This window comes from Chamaea fasciata, unplaced genomic scaffold (assembly GCF_029207755.1).
Source record: "Chamaea fasciata isolate MVZ Bird 193981 ecotype frontalis unplaced genomic scaffold, bChaFas1.0.hap1 SCAF_7, whole genome shotgun sequence".
In the NCBI taxonomy this organism is placed as follows: domain Eukaryota; kingdom Metazoa; phylum Chordata; class Aves; order Passeriformes; family Sylviidae; genus Chamaea; species Chamaea fasciata.
Window position 1 is genome coordinate 30017458 of NW_027094092.1, and position 18577 is coordinate 30036034.

Sequence of the window (18577 nt, forward strand, 5' to 3'; positions counted from 1 at the left end):
TTTCTTCCACTGCTGGTTCTAGAACAACTCCCATCTTTCAGTGATAGAACTTACAGCAAAGCAGAATTAAAAACTGATTTTTCAATCTGCCTACAACAGTGAATTTGTCATTCAAAGCAGACAGAGGACTGTCACACATCTTTAGATTTTATTCCCAGCTATGTCACTGAGGATCTTCAACAATCCCCAAATGCTGAGTCACAGCCACTTCTATGAACAGGCATCTATCTACACTTCTACATTGGCTTGGCTGGCTGGTATGAAAGCCAACAAAGAAATAAACTAGTTTAGGCTTCATTTCCTCTCAGAGAAAAAGTCTATCAGCAGTTGGAGAAGTTTTATCATTTAACTGTTGATCACCACAGAAACATTATAATCCTCAAACAATAAGCTCTAGTGGTCATCATTAGCTGTCTGCCATTACTAGAAACTTAGGCACACCTATGCGAAAAGTCGATTAACAAAACCAACAAATCCACCCATGTGCCTTTCTGAAATACTTTTCCTCTCCCTCTAACAAAGCCCAGCCCTCACTCTGAGGGCTCTGAGGGAACTAACAGGGATAGTCCCAATTGGTACCTGTATGTCACAGCTTTACAGTCACAAACACCATGGCTTTGAGACATTCACAGTGATTTCTACAATCTAGGAAGTAGTCTTCAAAAATCTTATTTGCATGAGGATGAGAGAGAAGACAGTGGAAAAGATTCTGCAAGCTGCAGACCAAGACTGGGCTGCTTACCTCTTGCTACTGTGCTTTTACTTACCTTGTTTTCATCACTGTCCATATCCTGAATCAGATTATCAAGATCCTGTATCCAAAGAAGGGAAAAGGTGTTCACATTTCAAGTGGCAATAGTCTGCAAAATTTTACCCCATCAGAGACCAAACCCCTGTGGACAAGCAGAGCTGCTGAGATCACAGCAGGTGCTTAGACTGTCCCAACTGTGAGAGTTGCAGATGTAGAAAATGCAAAAAAATACTAACTCCAAGTCTTCCCTTTACCTACAGCTTTTCCTGCCTGCCATCTCTGGGGGGTATCCTTAGAGAATGCTATGAGACTCTCATAGACACGGCTTGTGTTGTGTGAAATGGATTTGTAGGTTAGCAGGAGTTACCCCATGGCCACCCTGACCCAAAGAGTGAACTGCATCCCCTAATCTAATTGACAGAACTAGCAGAGTGGATGTCCTTCTTTCACTGGGATGGAAAAAAAACTGTGGTAGGCAAAGGGAATCACAAAATTGGTTCCTATGGAGGCAGGAGGCTTCTGCCTCCACACATCCTCTGTGTTAGCCAGGGAAGCCTTGATGAAGGGAATACCTCCTGCTGCAATCAGCAGCATTTGACAAGATCTTATGAAGGAAATGTTCTGTACCCTCATGGGTATCCAAATGGGAGGTGCAGGCTAGGAGTGTGCTATAGCTACTTATGGTTTCCTCTCAGAGTATCTCGTACAAGGCAAACCACGCACTCCCACCTTTAAACTATGCCCGCAGTATGGAGCCAGAACATCCAAAGGACTCACTAAAAGAGCAGTACAGGCACCAGACTTCCCTGTAGCCTGTATTATCTATATCCTTTCTACTTCAAAAGGGACACAATGCAGGATAGAATTACCTCAGCAGGAATGTTTTTGAACTCATTTAGACAGTTTAGGATAATGTTATCCCCATCATTTTTTGCTGCCACTCCAGACTCATTGACACACTTCAGGAGCTGCTGGATCTCACTGTACTTCTGCTGCTTCACCAGCTGCTTGGCCACTTTGCTGTACACTTCTGTAGCCTCCAGCTGGAAGTCCTAGAGGTAGTTGGAACATCAGAGCAACATGGTCAATGTTCTCAGCATGTTTCCTCAGAGGGAATCTACACAACAGAGACAGTCTCTCCTAAGGACTAAAATACCACACCACGCTCCAAAAAGTCAAAGCTGTTTTGGGAGCCTCCGCTTTTCAACTCACCACTGCTCAGGGTTGACTTAAAGGTTTTTTTATTACCAGACTTGTAACAATAAAGCCTACTTAAGAACAAGAGTGCTGTTACAGCCTTCTTTTCAGGAGTGGCAAAAAATCAGTTTTATTTCTTCAGTCAAAAATCTTTCCTAGATCCTTACCCACCTCTCCCTCACTTAGCATGTTCCCACTGTATTTCTCCAGCCCCCCCCCCAGCAGTCACCCTTTGGATACCCCAAACAGGAGGCAATTGACCATTGTACACCATCCACATGAGGGAAGGGATGATAAAAGCTGTGAACTGATCCTGCAATGAGTAAGTAAAAAAAAAAAAAAGGATGGAAATGGAAGTGATAGGCAGCTGGACTCGCTGCTCCATTTTTACTGGACGTAGTGGCTGCTGCTGCCTACTGTTTTTCTAAGGCTCTCCATCTCCCTACAAACAGGAGTTCTGCCTTGTACATCCTGACCTGAAAGAAGGAGCAGGGCCTGCCACATCCATAAATACTCTTTCGGTGTTCCACCTCTGTCCAAAAGTGCCTGCTCTACTGTCTGGGACTATATGGATGAGAAACACTCAGAAGACTTTAGAGGCTCATGAGCTATGCTGACTGATAATCACTCAAATGAGGAATGAGAGGTCCCCAGCGAGAGTTAATTAATTTTGCTCTCAAATCAGGAGAATAGAACAGAGAGCCCTGGCCTTATTTATTCAATGTCTTTGCATGACTGTCATGAACTGCAGAGAGCTACCACAGGAGAGGTCTCCAAACACATCTGTGACTGTGATGTGCCAGAGTTAAGACACTGAATGACGTGCAAGGCAAAGGAAAAGCTGTACTTCATTCCTTTGCAGGACCCAATTACTGTGAAAATGTCCTACTGAAACAGCATCCTAATTTCTTTACCAAGCTTACACAAACACATGGTGTAAGACTTAAACATGACTATTCTCTCAACATGTTTTTATTTTGGGGGGATTAAAATACATTTGGGGGGGAAAAAGGCTTTTATTTAAATAATTGCTGCTTTCAGGAGTTACTTTGTAATAATATTGCTTGTTATTTCAAGTTTTTCCATACCTGGAGAACTCTAAATGCAATCCCAAACCCCTCCTCAATGTTTTTGCCTTCCAATATGACCTGAAAAGAGAGGCATAGACAACTCTGGGAATGCACATTCCTTTTTCATTATGTACAGTTAAATTATATTAATGCAAATCCAGATTTTGCCCAGAGGCCAAAAGAAAATTCATTACTTCAACAGAAAACAGCACCATACCAAGAAGTACAGCAAATTATAGGGTCTATTGTCACACACTGCTTCCCTGAGGGACATTAGGGAATTTACAGATGGAGATGAGCCAAAGCTAACAATGGTTAGAATTAAAGCATTATTTGCTTTGCTTCCAAACATAATAGGATACACAGTAAAAAGGAATATTACTACTTGTATTTTGGATGCTCTGCCTCTGAAAATTTGAACTTTGAGGAGATGAGCTCCAAGTTCTCACAAGTTCTCTGCTACTTTGAGGAAAAACATGAATTTTTGACAAATGATGGATTGAATTAATGCGTAAGTAATCTGCCCATAAAAATACAAGAAAGTTCTCTAACCATCAAATGCTTCGACCTGCATTACAAGTTAGTATTGTTGATGAAAAATAGAGCTGTGTTTAAAATAGCAATTAGTACCTTGCAAGCAACATCCATTTTCATGTTATTGTTTCCGAAGAGTGTGGGCAAGGAGGAATCTGTCATTTGAGAGGCTCCTGAGCTCTCACACTGATGCAGGAACTTTGTTACTTCCATCTGCAGATCAACTGTATTGATGTGCCTAGACAGTGAAAAAAATCTGACTTTATTTTGTAATAGGCAAAGTGTCAATTTTATTACTTATGTGTTATTATTATGTCTTCAATACCTTTCAAAAGAAGACATACTTATAAACAATTATTTTAGTTGCCTTTTGACTTTGTCCATTGCACAAGTCTGCAGCAATATTACTTTTCATATCTGTGCACTTAACATGCATCACAGGCTGAAGTTGAGCCATTATTCACATTATTTCAAAGAAGTGAGCCAGAGAAACTGGATCCCCAAATAAATGTCTGTTCCTGCTTTTTCACCTCGTCACACACACACCCCTCCAGGTGCAAGTTAACAGTCTAGCCTAAAAAAAAGAAAGAAAAAAGCCCCTAAGAAACCCAAGATATAAAACCCCAAGTACAAGAGAGATCTGGCTAAATTTACACTTTGACTTCTGAATACAGGAATCCAGTTATCTCTGGCACCTATAGCTTGTACATAGTGTAGTGTTTTGAGTTAACCCCAGTAGACAGTGAAGCACTACAAAGCTGCTTGTGCTTCTGGGAGAAGAAAGGAAGAGAAAAAGAAAAAAAAAACCTTGTGGACTGATGTATAATTGTCTATGCAGTGTAGGGTTCCTGTTTATTTTTTAAAGTAAAGGAGGGTAGTCTGATACACATACATACTTTTGGCAGAAACAACTGCTCAGCACCTGGTTTGGATTGTTGGGGGAAAAAGTGACGGGAATCCTACACTTGTAACTACATAAAAGCAGATTTGGGTCAGGGACAACAGTAAGTGTTAGCTGAACTAATAAAAAACCCAAAGTCTAAAGCCTGAATTTCACCTCTCCTAAAACTTAGCTTCTTGTTTATAGATACCTCGACACATCTGTAGCAGACATTTTCTTCCGAAAAGTGAATGCCATTTTTTTCCTTCCTGAACTTCTTGAGACCTCCTGCAGATAGACTTTGAGATGGTCCTTGATCTTTAGAAGCCATGCCTGTTTTCCTCCAAGTTCAGTGTAAGACTTTGCTCCATGAGTGAAAAATCTAATGCAGGTCATTGCAGCACGGACATGATCCTGGAAGAAATGCACTCACCACTAAGATGGAGCACAAGACACCACCTTCAGTAATCACCATCTGCACTAAAGGGCTCACACAAAGCAGGCAATGCTCTGTTTTCTTTAACACAATGTGCCAGATCTGTGACATGGATCAGGTCAGATTTACTAAGGCTCAGGCCTTACTCTGTTTTCTAAGACTGTAAAGAAGCAAAAATGTACTTGTCCAATATGCAGGTTTAGACCAAAGTAAATAACCAGAAGTCTGACAGTATTCAGCATTTCATTGAAAGAGATGGCACTGTCCCTCAACTTACCTTCATGAACTGTTGCAGTTCATACAGAATATGGTAATAATTCTTTCTTTGCAAGTATTTGCAGGCTGCAATCAAGTAGATTCCCCAGCTTTCCAATCCTGGATCAATGGTTTCCAGCAAGTTCTCCAACATATGCAGTTTTCCACTTTCATAACTTGGAATGAAGATCCCTTCAATAAACACTTCTGATGGGGATTCCTACACAAATAGAAAGTAGCTTGAAGCAAAGACACTGTAGCTTATTTTCCTTATGCAATATAAAGGCATATTAAGTGACAGAGATCATAAAATTAATAAATAATTTAGATTGGAAGGGATTTCTGGGGGTTATTTTATTCAAAACCCCACTCAAAGAATGACTTCCAAGTTAGGTCCTGCTGCTCTGGACCTGTCCAGTCAAGTTCTGAGCATGACAAAGCAGAGTGATTCAATAATATCCCTGTGGCCCTGGTCCTGTGTCTAAATATATGCACCAAAAAACACCCAAAACATACCCCAAACCTTTTTCTTTATATCCATTTGAAATTTCCCTTGCTCCCAATTGTGTCCACTGTCTCTTACCCTTTTACTGCACATATGAGATAAGCATGGTTCTATTTTCACTATAATCACCCACTTGGTAGCTGAAAACAGCACACAGATTTCCTCTTGTCTTTTCTTCCAGCAAGAAAAACATAGCTCTAACACTCTCCTCAAGTATCAGGTGTTGCAGGCCCCTGGACACTTTGGTGGCCTTCAATTAGACTTGCTTCACTTTGACAGTGTGTTTCGCACTTGGGAACCCAGGACTGGGCACAGTTGTTCAGATGAAACCTCACAAACAGTGGCCTGAGGGGGATATTTACTGCCCTTGACCTCTTGACTGTGGTCCTGCAAATGCAGCCTCACATATGCTTCTTTCCCTAGTAACATTAATATGTGTCAACAGGGCCACCACAAATGTTTTAAAGGCTTGATATGAAATTTTTTTTTTTTTTTTTTTTTTTTTTTTTTTTTTTTTTTTTGTATCTCAGAGTACAAAGTCTGTATACATAAAATGCATCCAAACAACCAACTGCAAAATGTTCAGTCAGAAGCTTAGTACCTTACAGCTTTGGGGGAACACACAAACAAATACAAACCTCTCTGGTTTGTATGATTACTACCAGTTCCTTGTCCAAAACTTCCATATCAAATTGTCTGTCTAGAGTATTTTCCAAGTCTGCTGCTTTAGAGGTGAAATTATATCACCTACATTGTAAAAATATGCAACTTTTCTTTAAAAGCAGATTTAAACTGATGTAAAGGATACATTTTAAAAGGTAATTCAATATGCAGACGACTATAAGAACTTAGAACGACTGATGGCACAATGAGAAAGCAGAGTGGATAAGGCAACTTAATTTTCTATTAACAAACCTCATAACTAGATAAAGATAATGGAAGTTGGTGTTTCAAGTGGTATATTCTCAGTAAGAATTATTTCAAATAATAAAAAAATAATCAATAATTCAAATACAAGTACAGTAACTTAGAAAAGGAAACAAAGAAAATGCCACGTTCTCACAAGCCAGTGAGATACAATAGATTCACATCTCTGAATGCCTTAGTAAGAACCTGGAATAATTTCTAGAATTAATTGTAGTTTAGCACCAACAGAACTGTTTACTTCAGAGATACTTAAGTCCTCTATTATTAGGCAGTTTCCTTAAGGGAGAGCTGGAAACCAAATTTTGGGTTCCCTAGACCTCTGTCCTCATATTCACTTCTATTCCTAATAGTTACAGAAGTGAAACATAGGTGATCTGATTCAACAAACAATACCATGAGAAAGAGGCACAGGGATAGAAAGTACTATCTAATGGTATCTGCATACTGGAATTCAAAATTTTCCCTCTTTCTTCTGAACTCTATGACAACAGTCGCAGATTTTCAACTTTATAGAAAAAAAAAAAAAACCCAAAGTGCTGTTGATGCAGGACCTCTATAAAAGAACCGAAACTGCACATTCTCTTCTCTAGATCTGTAAAGACCAATGTTGTTGTTCTGTCTCACTGAATTCCTGTCAGTCACTGGGTAGTTTGTATAAGAGCACTTGAGAACCTCAGCAGACTTGCAGAAAACCACCCAAACACTGCAGGATCCTCATTGCTGTTTCTCAAATTTCAGTTTCAGTGATGAAAAATGAATGACTCACCTTATTTAACAAGTGAAGCAGTGCTTCTCTCATACAGTCATGCCTCATGTAAAAGCTTATTATTGCCAGATTAGTGCCGTAACTATGTAAATAGAACAAGCACTCCTGATAATAGCTGTTGTGTTGAATCTTCCCCTCACACACCATCTCCAGAGACAGACTTCTTGTTCTCAGTGTTGCTTCAAGTTCCCTCAATGTGGCAAAGTAATCATCATCCTGCCATTAACACAGAGAACGAATGACAGGTGATCAGCAAGAGAAAACCTTTTTTTCCAGACAGGTCTTGTCACTCAGTCCTGAAGGATTTCTGTTACTGTTGTTTTTAAAGTAGGCATTGCTTCAGAGGGGTGAGAATCCAGCAATGCTTTTTATAAACACCAGCGTGGAACCCTGCTATCACCAGATGTGCTGAATGTTGCTGTACCCAGCATAGCTATTTCCAAGGACAGTTAGAAGGCTTACTTTAAGAAAATTCCAGTGTCAACAGCTACTTCAACAGCCCAGTTCAAAGAGGCATTTTTATTCTCCTAAAATATGTACTTGCATCATCACGATTCTGCAGTTATTTAGTACAAAAAGTAATTTTTTGGTACCTAATCAGAATTCCAAACCATTTAATAGTGGTTTTTGATGAGAGGAGTGGGAAAGCATTTGAAAGTCTTTGAACTTCTGTAAAGTTTGGTACCAGAGTTTCAGTAGAAAAATTGCATCATTGCAGCATCACAAAATACTGCTGGGATTGAGTTCAGCTTCCTTAGACTGTAGTAACAGTACATTATCCAGTAGAGCCTCTTTTCCCTCCACAAAGTATATCCCGAATTGCTATAAAATCCTATGATCTGGTTTTCAGGCACTACTTCAGTGTGATGAAACAGTTAACAAATTTCTCAACAATATTCAGTTTGCTATACACAATCACGATGAAGAAGGAAAATAAAGACCCTAACACCTGCTCCTGCAACATGCATTGCTATAAGCTGTGCACTAAACCATCACTGCTTGGCTTTGCCATAGCCCCTCAGAGCAGACAGAGAAGATTCTTACAGTGATGAGTATTGGCTTCACTGTGGACTCCAGATACTGTATCACATCCTGGACCAGCCTTGAACCATGGTTCAGTTGGTTTAGATCCATGGGTGGCTTTAAACATCGGTTAAACTTCTCTCTTGCTGAACTTAAATTTCCAGCTTTAAGGCAAGCCATGCCCCAGGCATGCCATGCTCCACCTGGATCCAGTCCAGACTTTGTAGAAACCTAAACTCAAAATAATTTGTTAATATTTCAACACAGTCTCAGTACAGCAAATAGGAAAAATGGCTTAACACATAGTCTGTGATTCTGACCTCTCCCCTCCTAAAGCACAACTCCCACTAAAAACAAACAACTAAAAAGCCATATGAAAACCCCGTGCTGATTATTTCCACATTACTGGCACAAAAGGCCAACTACCAAAACACCCATGATCTCCAAATGTGAAAGTATTTTTTACTGTATAAGTTTAAACTACTGTTTATCTGGGAGTGTCAGCTCATGAGTTCTAAACCAGGACATTTTCCCATCTGCTTTTCTAAAGCAGATGATTTTTACAGAGCAGAATTCATCAGATTTGTGGTTTTAAAAAAGGCAACAGAAGATGCTTCATGAACTGCCAAGATATTTTTTATTTCACAGAATTTTTCTGATAAAATTTATTCCTGATTTTCTTTAGTAGATCTAAAGCTCTTTTAACTGCTTTTAAACAAGAGCTATTTCTATTCAAATAGGTCATCTATTCTTGCTGTTTATTACTGCTTCACAAATCTCAATACTATTTGTAGTATCATAATCCGGTATTTAACAAAGTGCTCTCATAAAAGAGAGGCCATACAAAACTCTGGGAGAGCAGGATTAGATGATGATAAACCACATCAAATGAGCTCTGATGTATAGATTTGCCAACATTGCTGACTTCCAAGTAAATGGCTGGGAAAGGCACCTTACCAATGTCTGCTGTCAGATTACAAATAGAATCTAACATTTAAGCTTCAGATAAAGTCCTGCCACAAAGGGTGTCTCACCTCTTCTACTGGCTGCAAGGTTCCTCCATTTAATGACTTCCTTGCAGTTAGTCCATTCCAGTCTTAACTGTACCAGGAAACAAGGCTGCTTATCCTTCCCTTCTACAGCCTGCTCCACAGCAGGACTTCCCTGTCTCAGAAATGTTTTCCAGTGCTCAGAAAATTATTTCTTCCATGTTAAGAAACTTAGCCTCAGTTTGTAACTGTTTAAACATGGTCCATTTCACACATCACATCCATATAAATTCAGGAGGAAGGAAAACAAAAGCCACTACAGAAGAATTAACAGTGACACCCCTCCACAGCTACTACCTCGATAGCGAGCTGGTAGTACTCTGCTTCCAGGAGCTGATTTCTCAATCTTGTTACTGCTGCTGGGAGAAGGATCTGATCCAAAGATGGCACTGGATGGTAGGCAGCAGCAACCAAAATATTCAGCACATCCACTTTGCTGATGTAGCTAGAGGTTAAACAAACACATAAGCTTTCACTATTACCATATATTAAAAAACTTTATGTCAAAGACAATTCTTAGGACAGTGGTTTCTAATCACCAGTACACCAGGTCTCTCCATCCATCCTACCATCCCTGTCAGAGTATTTGTTGTTGTTTGGGGTTTCTTTGCTATGTGCAGTGTAACACGCTGACTGAAGACATCAGCTATATCTTACCACATCAAAACAGTACATGTGAAATTTATATATCACACCTGCCACCCCAAGCTCTGTAGGACAAAACATTTGTAAGACAAAACAAGTGTAAAATATTCATTCTCAGGAAGCATGGGTTTAAAATCCTGTTTTAAAATACTGATTGAAAGCAGATACACAATATCAGAAGTAAAATATGTACATATCTTTGTGAATCCTTTCCTAGTTAGAGAATTCTCTCAATAATTGCTAATTAGTTACATTACTTGAACTTCTCCTATTTGAACTTCCACATTATTCCTGCATTATGAACTTCCCATTTAAACTGGTCCACAATACAAACACAAAACAATCCTTCCGCCTCCACTCCTCAATGAAAAAAGATAATGCTCTTGACAGTACCAAAATATATCCTCTTGTGAGTATCTGATTAAGTCACCTGTCACAGAGAGCTAGGTCTTGGCTCCTTCCAGCTTTTACAAACATCATTTTAGCACTGAAGAGCAATTGTTTCATGATGTCCATGAGGAGTCCAGCATCCACCTCAGGATTAGTGAGCCCTTGGGACAACTTGCAGCAGTGTTCTATCAGTTGGTGGCCACACACTATGCTGTCACTGTGCAGGCTAAGGATGGCAATACACAAGGAAGAGCTGGGAGCCTGACAATTTGAGGAAAGACAGACAAATATAGGTATTGAGGTAGTTCTCCACTGAACTGCTTATACTGGACTCTCTCCCGACCTCACCTGTTCATAATAAAATTCGCTGCGTACAATTTCATTCTCCTCTTCGTTCAGGGAAAAAATCCATTCAAGATCACTTGCCTTGGGTATTCGTACCACTGTGGAATATTCATTGTTAGAAGTTTCTACAGCAAAAAAGAAAACACCATGTGAAATCATTGCACAAGAAGCAACAAACCCAGCTACGAACACATAATGCAGAACATTCCTATCTCTCAAAAAACCAGTCATCTATAAATCCTCTCATTGTGCCATTTCCTGCCAGTACCACACGTCTAGCACAGAAACATTTCCTTCCCTCAACAGGCTGCCAAATGTACCTAAACTTATTGTCACTGTTACCAAAAACTGGTTCCAGTAACATATTTTCAAATGAGTTTTTAACTCTTATGCTACAGGGCATCAAGCACAACTGCCTTCCCTCCTTATCCTTCCCTCAGGCAATTTATTAAATATTTCTGAGCTGGAAGGAACTGGAAATATGAGAGCTGTGGGTTTCAGCTCAAAGGGGGGAAAAAACAACAACAACAACAACAACAACAACCACCAAAAAAAACCAAACCAAAACAAAACAAAACAAAAAAAAAAAAAACCAGTTGTAAAAGAGAGGGTAAATTGACTTAATCACCTCTATTTTCCTTTCAAAATTCAGGTGATTTGACCATAGAGCCCATGAGCGTTAAGCCAAAAGATTTGAAGATGACCTACCTCCTAATGTTAAATTTTCTTTAAAAACAGTACTGCAGAAAATTGGAGTTCGGATCCAATGATTCAAGAAATATAATATCTGTGAAAAGTAGTTTTCTTTCCTCTGGATTAAGGAAACACTTGTAACCCAGAACAGTTATAAATCAAATACTGTCTGTCATCTGTGTGTAGCTGAGAGCGCACAAGCCCTGTGATGCTCAAGTTTGTAATTGTGGTTCAAAAAAAAAACAATGGCCAATCTCACCATGCCAAGAAATGGAGAATAATGACAATTTGCTACTCTTTCCCCGATCACCTCTCTCTGGAAAAAAAATTTTAGAAAGTCTCAAAATGTACTCATTTAGAGTTCACATCCCTTTTCCGAGTGTTGAGTAACTCTAAAACTGTAGAGTGAATTTTAAAAAAACCCCCAACATCCCCCCTGCACTTTTTCAACCTGAACTGGAAACTGAATTAGTAAAAATAAACTAGGCAAGCAAATATTTGATAAGCCTTCTTCACAGTCCCACCAGATAAGTTAGAAAAGCAAAATAAATCTCTTCCCCTCTTAAATCTGAGGATTTCCACGTTGTTCTTATCCACTCTTGTTGAATGGATCACATAGGTCCAAAGAAAGGTAGCAGTAAAGCAAACTTCCGTCAACAGCAGGGGAAAAAACTCTCAAATAGCCCACCATACTTATAAAAGGAACAAACAAGGAAAAACATTCTCATTTGCTTTCTTATTACACAAATGCAAATTTTGCACCATGTTTCATGCTACTGTTATAAGCACTTCAAATAACTGTGTCTTGTTCTGACAGAATTTCACATCAGTGTAAGAAAATTTTGCAGAATCACCCAAAACACCAAAACCAGTAAATATCTCCTGAGGAAAAAAGGCAGAGAAAAAGTCAATTAAATGTTGGTATTATTCCTGAAGCTCAAGATATTAGGTTTGGAAATTGAGGCACCAAAATGAAATTACTATTTTCACACAATCAACACAGGAAAGGGAACTCAGCACACAACCAGACCCATGAGAGGGGCCTCATCCTGTGCTACCTCCAGGCAGCATGGGATATAAAACACCATATAGCCCACTGCAGTAGTGCTCAGAATCGTACTGTCAAGGTTTATAAAAAGAGGATCCCTCAGCACCGCTCTGTAGCGAGCTAATTAATCCTACTCGCACCACTGTCTCTCACTGATTGTTTCTAGAATAATAAAGTGGGTTCTCCAACTGTTTTTCAGTTCCTTTCTGTAACACCCATCCAACACATCCAATATTGGCTCAGATATCTCTCCTAAGTCTCAATTTCCATTCACAGAAGTTTGAAATGCTCAATTTCAGCCTGCACATGCAAAAACTGTATGTGCTATTCTGTAACTGAAGTTTTGATCACCCTTTAGCTGCAACTACATGTATCAGCTTCCAGTATCTAACTACTAATCAGGCACTTGAAAAAACAGGTTTAACATTACTCCATTCCTTACCTTCCACTTGGTCCTGATCTTCTTTTCTGCTGTAATAAAATGACAGAAAGAACCATCATGCCTACTCCAGCACACTGGGGAAACGCGGTTTTACATCAGACATCAATATGGCTACCCTCCTCAGAAGAGTTGTGGAAAAATCCAACACCTATCCCTACCTGTCCTTTTCAACACACTGCCCTGCCCCTAATCCCTTCTGTTTGGAAATCTAAGATTCTGCCTCTGTATTGTTGTACCTCAACTGCAGTAAGTAATTGGCTCTTATGACCTTCTGCAGGAAAAGCACAGTTGCATATATCATGGGTTATATATATATATATATAAAGGGGTATACAAAAGGGGTGAATATAAAAAATCCCAGACAATTAATTAAAACCTGGCAGGTGACATTCAAGCACAGTGTTGAGCTCTGCTGGCCTAATCTGGCAATGTAAGCAGCCATTCTGACACAAACTGCTCAGCTGCATGTGACTGCTTGTTTTCTCACCGGGTCCTCTTCAGATTGCACAGAACTGCTCTTTTCCTAGGAAGTCTGCTGATACTGCCATACTGGATACTACTATCTGCAGGCTTGATAGGAAAAGGGGAAATGCATCTGAAAGCATGGCTGGAAAGGGTAAATCTTCCTCTCTGTGACCCTGTCAAGCCTGCTCAAGGTCACAGAGAGTAAAACTCTTTTCAACCACACTTTTCACCAGCTAGCCTGTGTACACACAATGAATTTCAGTCCAATTCTCAGCTGAAAGCAACCACATCATGAAAATCTGTCATCACAGCTGTCCCTTTTATTAAAGGCAGTTTCAAAGCCTATCTAATCAGAAACTTGCTTTTTAATTCCCAAGGGTTTGTGGAGTCATAATCATGGGATTATGGAATAACTAAAACACTGATATGTTCAGCAGAGCTAGTCAACATGCAATTTTAATCCAGGAGCTGAGAATACAGCAAAGAACTTTGTCATACTTTTGTAGCAATTTGTGCCATGTTTTGCATCAAAGCATTCAATTCTTAGGTTAGTGATTAATTGATTCCTAAAGAATTACTCATACTTAAAGAATTAAAGAATTTGTTGCCTGGCCCTCCAATGGTCTTTCCAATGTGAAAAGTAAAGCGAGGCATAAGGAACATTCTCACACCTACCAAACCTGAAAATCCCAACAGCTGGAGGCCAAACAGCTGATGTGACATTATCCAGATAAATCCAAATGCTTATCTCTCTCATTCCACTCATGCACTCTGCTGGAAATCGAGGAGAACTAGGACAAAGGGACTTACATGCTTGTGTCTTGCACCAAGGCAGGCATGTTTTCTCTGTTGCAGTAGCTATAGCATTGATCACACACACGAGACAGACTTTCTCTGCAAGCTTCTACTTCCATTTTCTTGGTGGAGCAAGAGCTGCACACCAGCCTGCCACAGCGCCTGCAGTGATGGCGCCTGTTAAACTAAGCAAAAGAGGTCATGGATGAGCCACTAAGAGAATTTACTGAAGTCCCCTCCTGTGTCTCTCTCCACTTGTGAGTAAACATTCCATTTGAAGGGAGAAAACACCATGCAGGATAAGGCTTTTCAGAATTATACAGTGATTGATTCTCTCTGTTAAAATTCCTTTTTGAAGAAAGCATAGCAAAGAAAAAAAAAAATCAAACCCCAAACCTAGAGGCCAGTATTTAAAATATATTTGTAGAAGCCTTGAGCTTTCTATTACTTAAATTATCCCAGTTTTGGTAACAAATCTAATTAGATCATGTCCCGGAAAAGTTAAAAGCTCTAGACTATTTTTTCTGATACCAGTGTAGAAATTTCCAAATTCAAAAGCAACATACTTTTGAGAAAACAGTACTGTTTCTAAGCAGCAGAAGAAAACAGACTGCCAGCACACCTGCAGAATTAAAAATCAATGTTCCCCCTTACAGCACCAATGTAGTTGCTCAAGTACTCTGTGAAAAAAAATAGTTTTCAGAAAAGCGTAACCAACAGCAAAGATTTAATTTTCTATACTTGTAATCTGAATCATACAGTGATCATGTTATTTCTTGCCAGCAGAGTCAACTAGACAGCCTTTTGGAATATTAAAACAGCTGTTGTTACACATTTTTGAGATCCCATAGTTGTCTTCTCTCTGATGACCAGATTTCCTCTTCAGGCTCTATCACTTCACGGAACTCTGCAAGGAGCTAACTGCTGCGAGTCTCCTTAACCACTCTAAACAGAAACCAATGGTTAAATACCAAAGGATCAGCAAGCTTGTTGGGCCCATGGTGATGCAGACAAACCTGCTAAAGCAGCTTGGATCTTTCAGGAAAAAGACTATGAGGAACTGCTCATATTAAGGTCACAGTTCTAGCAGTGTCTGTACTTAATTTTTGCTCCTTACCATAGTAAAGCGTTCAGTTTTGCAAACCATACATATTGTTTCAGTGTCATCAGGTATCCATTGCTGCTTCAGTGGTGGTTTCTCAGGAGGCACAAATTCTTGAGGAAACAAGTTCTGCTGAAGACTTCTGTCTCTGGGACTTGCAGATATGGTTACACCTGAAAATGAGCCAGGCCCAGAAAAACATGGAATGGGATTTAAGCTGTATAACAGAATCTCAAGCACCAGAGAACACTATAGACCCAATGAGACCTTACAAGATGACTACCAGCATTATCTTTCAGCTAGGCATGGCAGAAAAATGTTGCATAAGGAATATATATGCTTTAAATTAAGATTGTAAGATTGTAAACTTATAGTACTTCAACGCTGACAAGCAAGAGAATGTACTTAATAAGAGACCTTTACCACAACAATTAGAGAGGTGTAAGACAACATGTCAACTTCTGTCCTTGTACCACAAGCAGAGACTTGGAGGAGGAGGGAAAAAAATACCCATTGGATACCAAAAAGCAATATAGCATGAAATACAATCTCCACTGGAGAATGGGCTGGGCACTGGTCAGCAGGTGATTGTATTATACAGCAATTGTACTATACAGCATTTGTTTTTCTTAGGTTTTGTTCTTATTTTCTATTTTTCTTGTCTCCCTTTTCATCATCATCATTACTATAATTTACTTGATTTCAGTTACTAAACTGTCCTAACCTCAACCCACAAGTTTTACCCTTTTCCAAATCTCCTCTACATCCCACCTGTGAAGGGGCTGGTGGGGGAATGATCAAGCAGTCAACAGGCACCAAGGTCTTAACCTTACCAGTAAAGCTGACAGGAGATAGTTCTGATGATCCTGATTTGGACAATGCTTCACACTCCAATACCTGATTGAGACTTTCTTGAATACGCATCAGAGAATCTAGGACAAAGGGAAGAAAGGGGAAAAATAATCAGAGAACAATACTGGTCAATACATCTATCTGCTTTCAAGAAGATAAGAGGAATCCATTCATATGAGTAAGTAAGAAGGTCAGCACAAAACAGGACTACCTATGGAATTACATATTGCTGTTTGCAGGCAAATTAGTTCACAGCAAGTAATGCAAAACTGTATAAAATGCAATTATCTAAAAAACAAAGACAGGGATCCTTATCAAAGCAAGGGAGTAATGATAGCTATAGGAATAATACAGCAGAGATGTGAAAACAACTGGTTAATACAAGATGCTCATGGCAAACACTAAATGCTTCACATTACATTGGAAAGAACATGCATACTTGCAAAGTTATAGATTGTTTGGCAGGAAGAGATAGATAAGTCTGTTTTTATGTTAGCAAGAGCTGCATCTTTAAATCACAAAATGAAGGCAACATTTGGAAACTATCATAATGCAAAATGGTACCATATCAGCAGGTATAAATAGATATGGATAGGTACAGAACCATATGTTTTTAATACAATGACACAAAAGCATTGGAATAGATCTGCAGCACCCTCTGCTGTTCCAGTTGTAAAACCTTAAAAGAACACAAGTGCACGAGACTCAAAGACAACATGGATGAGAAGGGATTAGCAAGCCAGAAAGGAGAACCATGACAAGACTGTTAAACAGAATTACAAGTCTAGAAGCTTTCTATATGAAAAAGGAACAGGATTCTAGTAGGAGGAAATACTACAGAAGACTAAATCCCCATTCTACCTGAGGGAAGATGTGGTTGGCTGCAGGCTTTGGAAGTGCTTAGGTTGTCAGTGACTTTGCATTAAACAGGAGTAAAATAAAACTGATCAGTATTATACAAGAAAAGAAACCTCAATAGGGAACAAAAAGAGAAAAGTCTGAGAAACTTTTGGAGCTGTTGGTCCTTGAAAACATCTATTTACAAAAAAGGCAAAGACTTTAAGAACACGTTCTGGGCTAGAGGGAGACTGGAGGCACACATCTAAAAAATATAATGGCAGGATTGCTGAAATTATTCTGGGAGGATTTTGGCCCTTCCTTTCCAAATGAAAAACAGCATTCTGACAGACAGTTACCTGATCTCTTTTCTTTTAATGTGAAAGGGAAGTTGAGAGCTTTTTCTGCATACTTGGAAAGCAAATTGTCAATGTCTTCCACAGTGAAACCAATTTCCCGCCCGGCTAAAAGCTGGTGCAGTGTCTGCACAGCTACAGCTACCCAGTCCACCTTCATATTCATGAGGAGCTGTTCCAACATGAGCAGTGGCCTTGAGGAGAGATGAACGTAGTTAACACGGGAGAGCTCAGGCAGAGTCAGCAGCACCTGAGACACAAGGAAAAAAAGTATCCTAAAATTACACACCTTTAAATCTATGTTTCTGTGAGATCAAAGACAAGAAGCTAGAGCAATAACTTATGCAGAGAATGGAATGACAGGTGGAGGTCCAAAAAAGGAGGTGGGACTTCCCCAAGACCAATTCCTACTTCTGTTACAGAATCACTGAAAGCATTTGCAGAATCACTAAGCTTCTGCTTTCCATTGTATAAAACACTGCCTCATTTCAGAGGATATGGAAGAGTGGAAAACCTTTTGTGACCCTGTGACAAGTATGTTCTAGCAGAGTACAGCACATTCTCTTATTAAAATAATTTATGAAATAATTATAAAAAGTATATTAGCCCAATCTTTATCCTCCTATCATTCAAGGAAAGGTTAAGAGGAGAAAATAAGAGCAGCACTCCTCTAGAAGGTCAGTTAATATGGATGCTTTTCAAATTAAGTCATGTCTTCAGAAGGAACAAGTAAAGGAAACAGGCAGCCCAGCAAAATACTGTTGTGGCACACACTGGAGCAAGCTGCTGCTTACAGTCCTACACCAAAACAGACATTACCAAAAGCACTGTATTTTGTTTACATGTAATGCATTCAACTGAGGTAATCTGCTGCTGATTAACGTATCTATTCCCAGGCAGAGAACAGAACCTGTGTGACTTCTGTAAAGGCAGTGGCCATCCAGAGAAAGGAGTGATACTCTCCACCTCTGGAAGGCACTTGGGAGAAACATAAAGTCAAAAAACCACCATACGGGTGGGCATATGTAGGACACCTGGTGTTACTGATACAAAGAGCAAGTTGATGATACTTTCTTCTTCATTTGGGACAAAGATAACAACTGTTCTGATAAACTCCACCATTTTATTTTACTCCACCCTATCCTCTTTCAGCCTGTGCTGTTCCTCCACTCCCCACAGCTCAAACACAAGACTGATTTGTTCAAAATATGGAA

At 39.5% G+C, this 18577-nt stretch overlaps 1 protein-coding gene across 1 annotated transcript in view; it reads right to left on the bottom strand.

Annotated features, from left to right (window-relative positions):
* The window catches only part of ZFYVE26 (zinc finger FYVE-type containing 26), a 47446-nt gene that overhangs the window by 2634 nt on the left and 26235 nt on the right, over positions 1–18577 (bottom strand). The window contains exons 25-40 of the mRNA XM_066188270.1: positions 17367–17613; positions 16152–16250; positions 15334–15491; positions 14232–14401; positions 12957–12985; positions 10777–10898; positions 10469–10689; positions 9691–9838; positions 8366–8575; positions 7322–7537; positions 5146–5343; positions 4644–4846; positions 3649–3790; positions 3037–3096; positions 1621–1803; positions 768–812 (exon numbers count right to left, since the gene is read on the bottom strand). Of these exons, the coding sequence (XP_066044367.1) occupies positions 768–812; positions 1621–1803; positions 3037–3096; positions 3649–3790; positions 4644–4846; positions 5146–5343; positions 7322–7537; positions 8366–8575; positions 9691–9838; positions 10469–10689; positions 10777–10898; positions 12957–12985; positions 14232–14401; positions 15334–15491; positions 16152–16250; positions 17367–17613 (2451 nt within the window). The remainder of the gene's footprint in view (positions 1–767; positions 813–1620; positions 1804–3036; positions 3097–3648; positions 3791–4643; positions 4847–5145; positions 5344–7321; positions 7538–8365; positions 8576–9690; positions 9839–10468; positions 10690–10776; positions 10899–12956; positions 12986–14231; positions 14402–15333; positions 15492–16151; positions 16251–17366; positions 17614–18577) is intronic.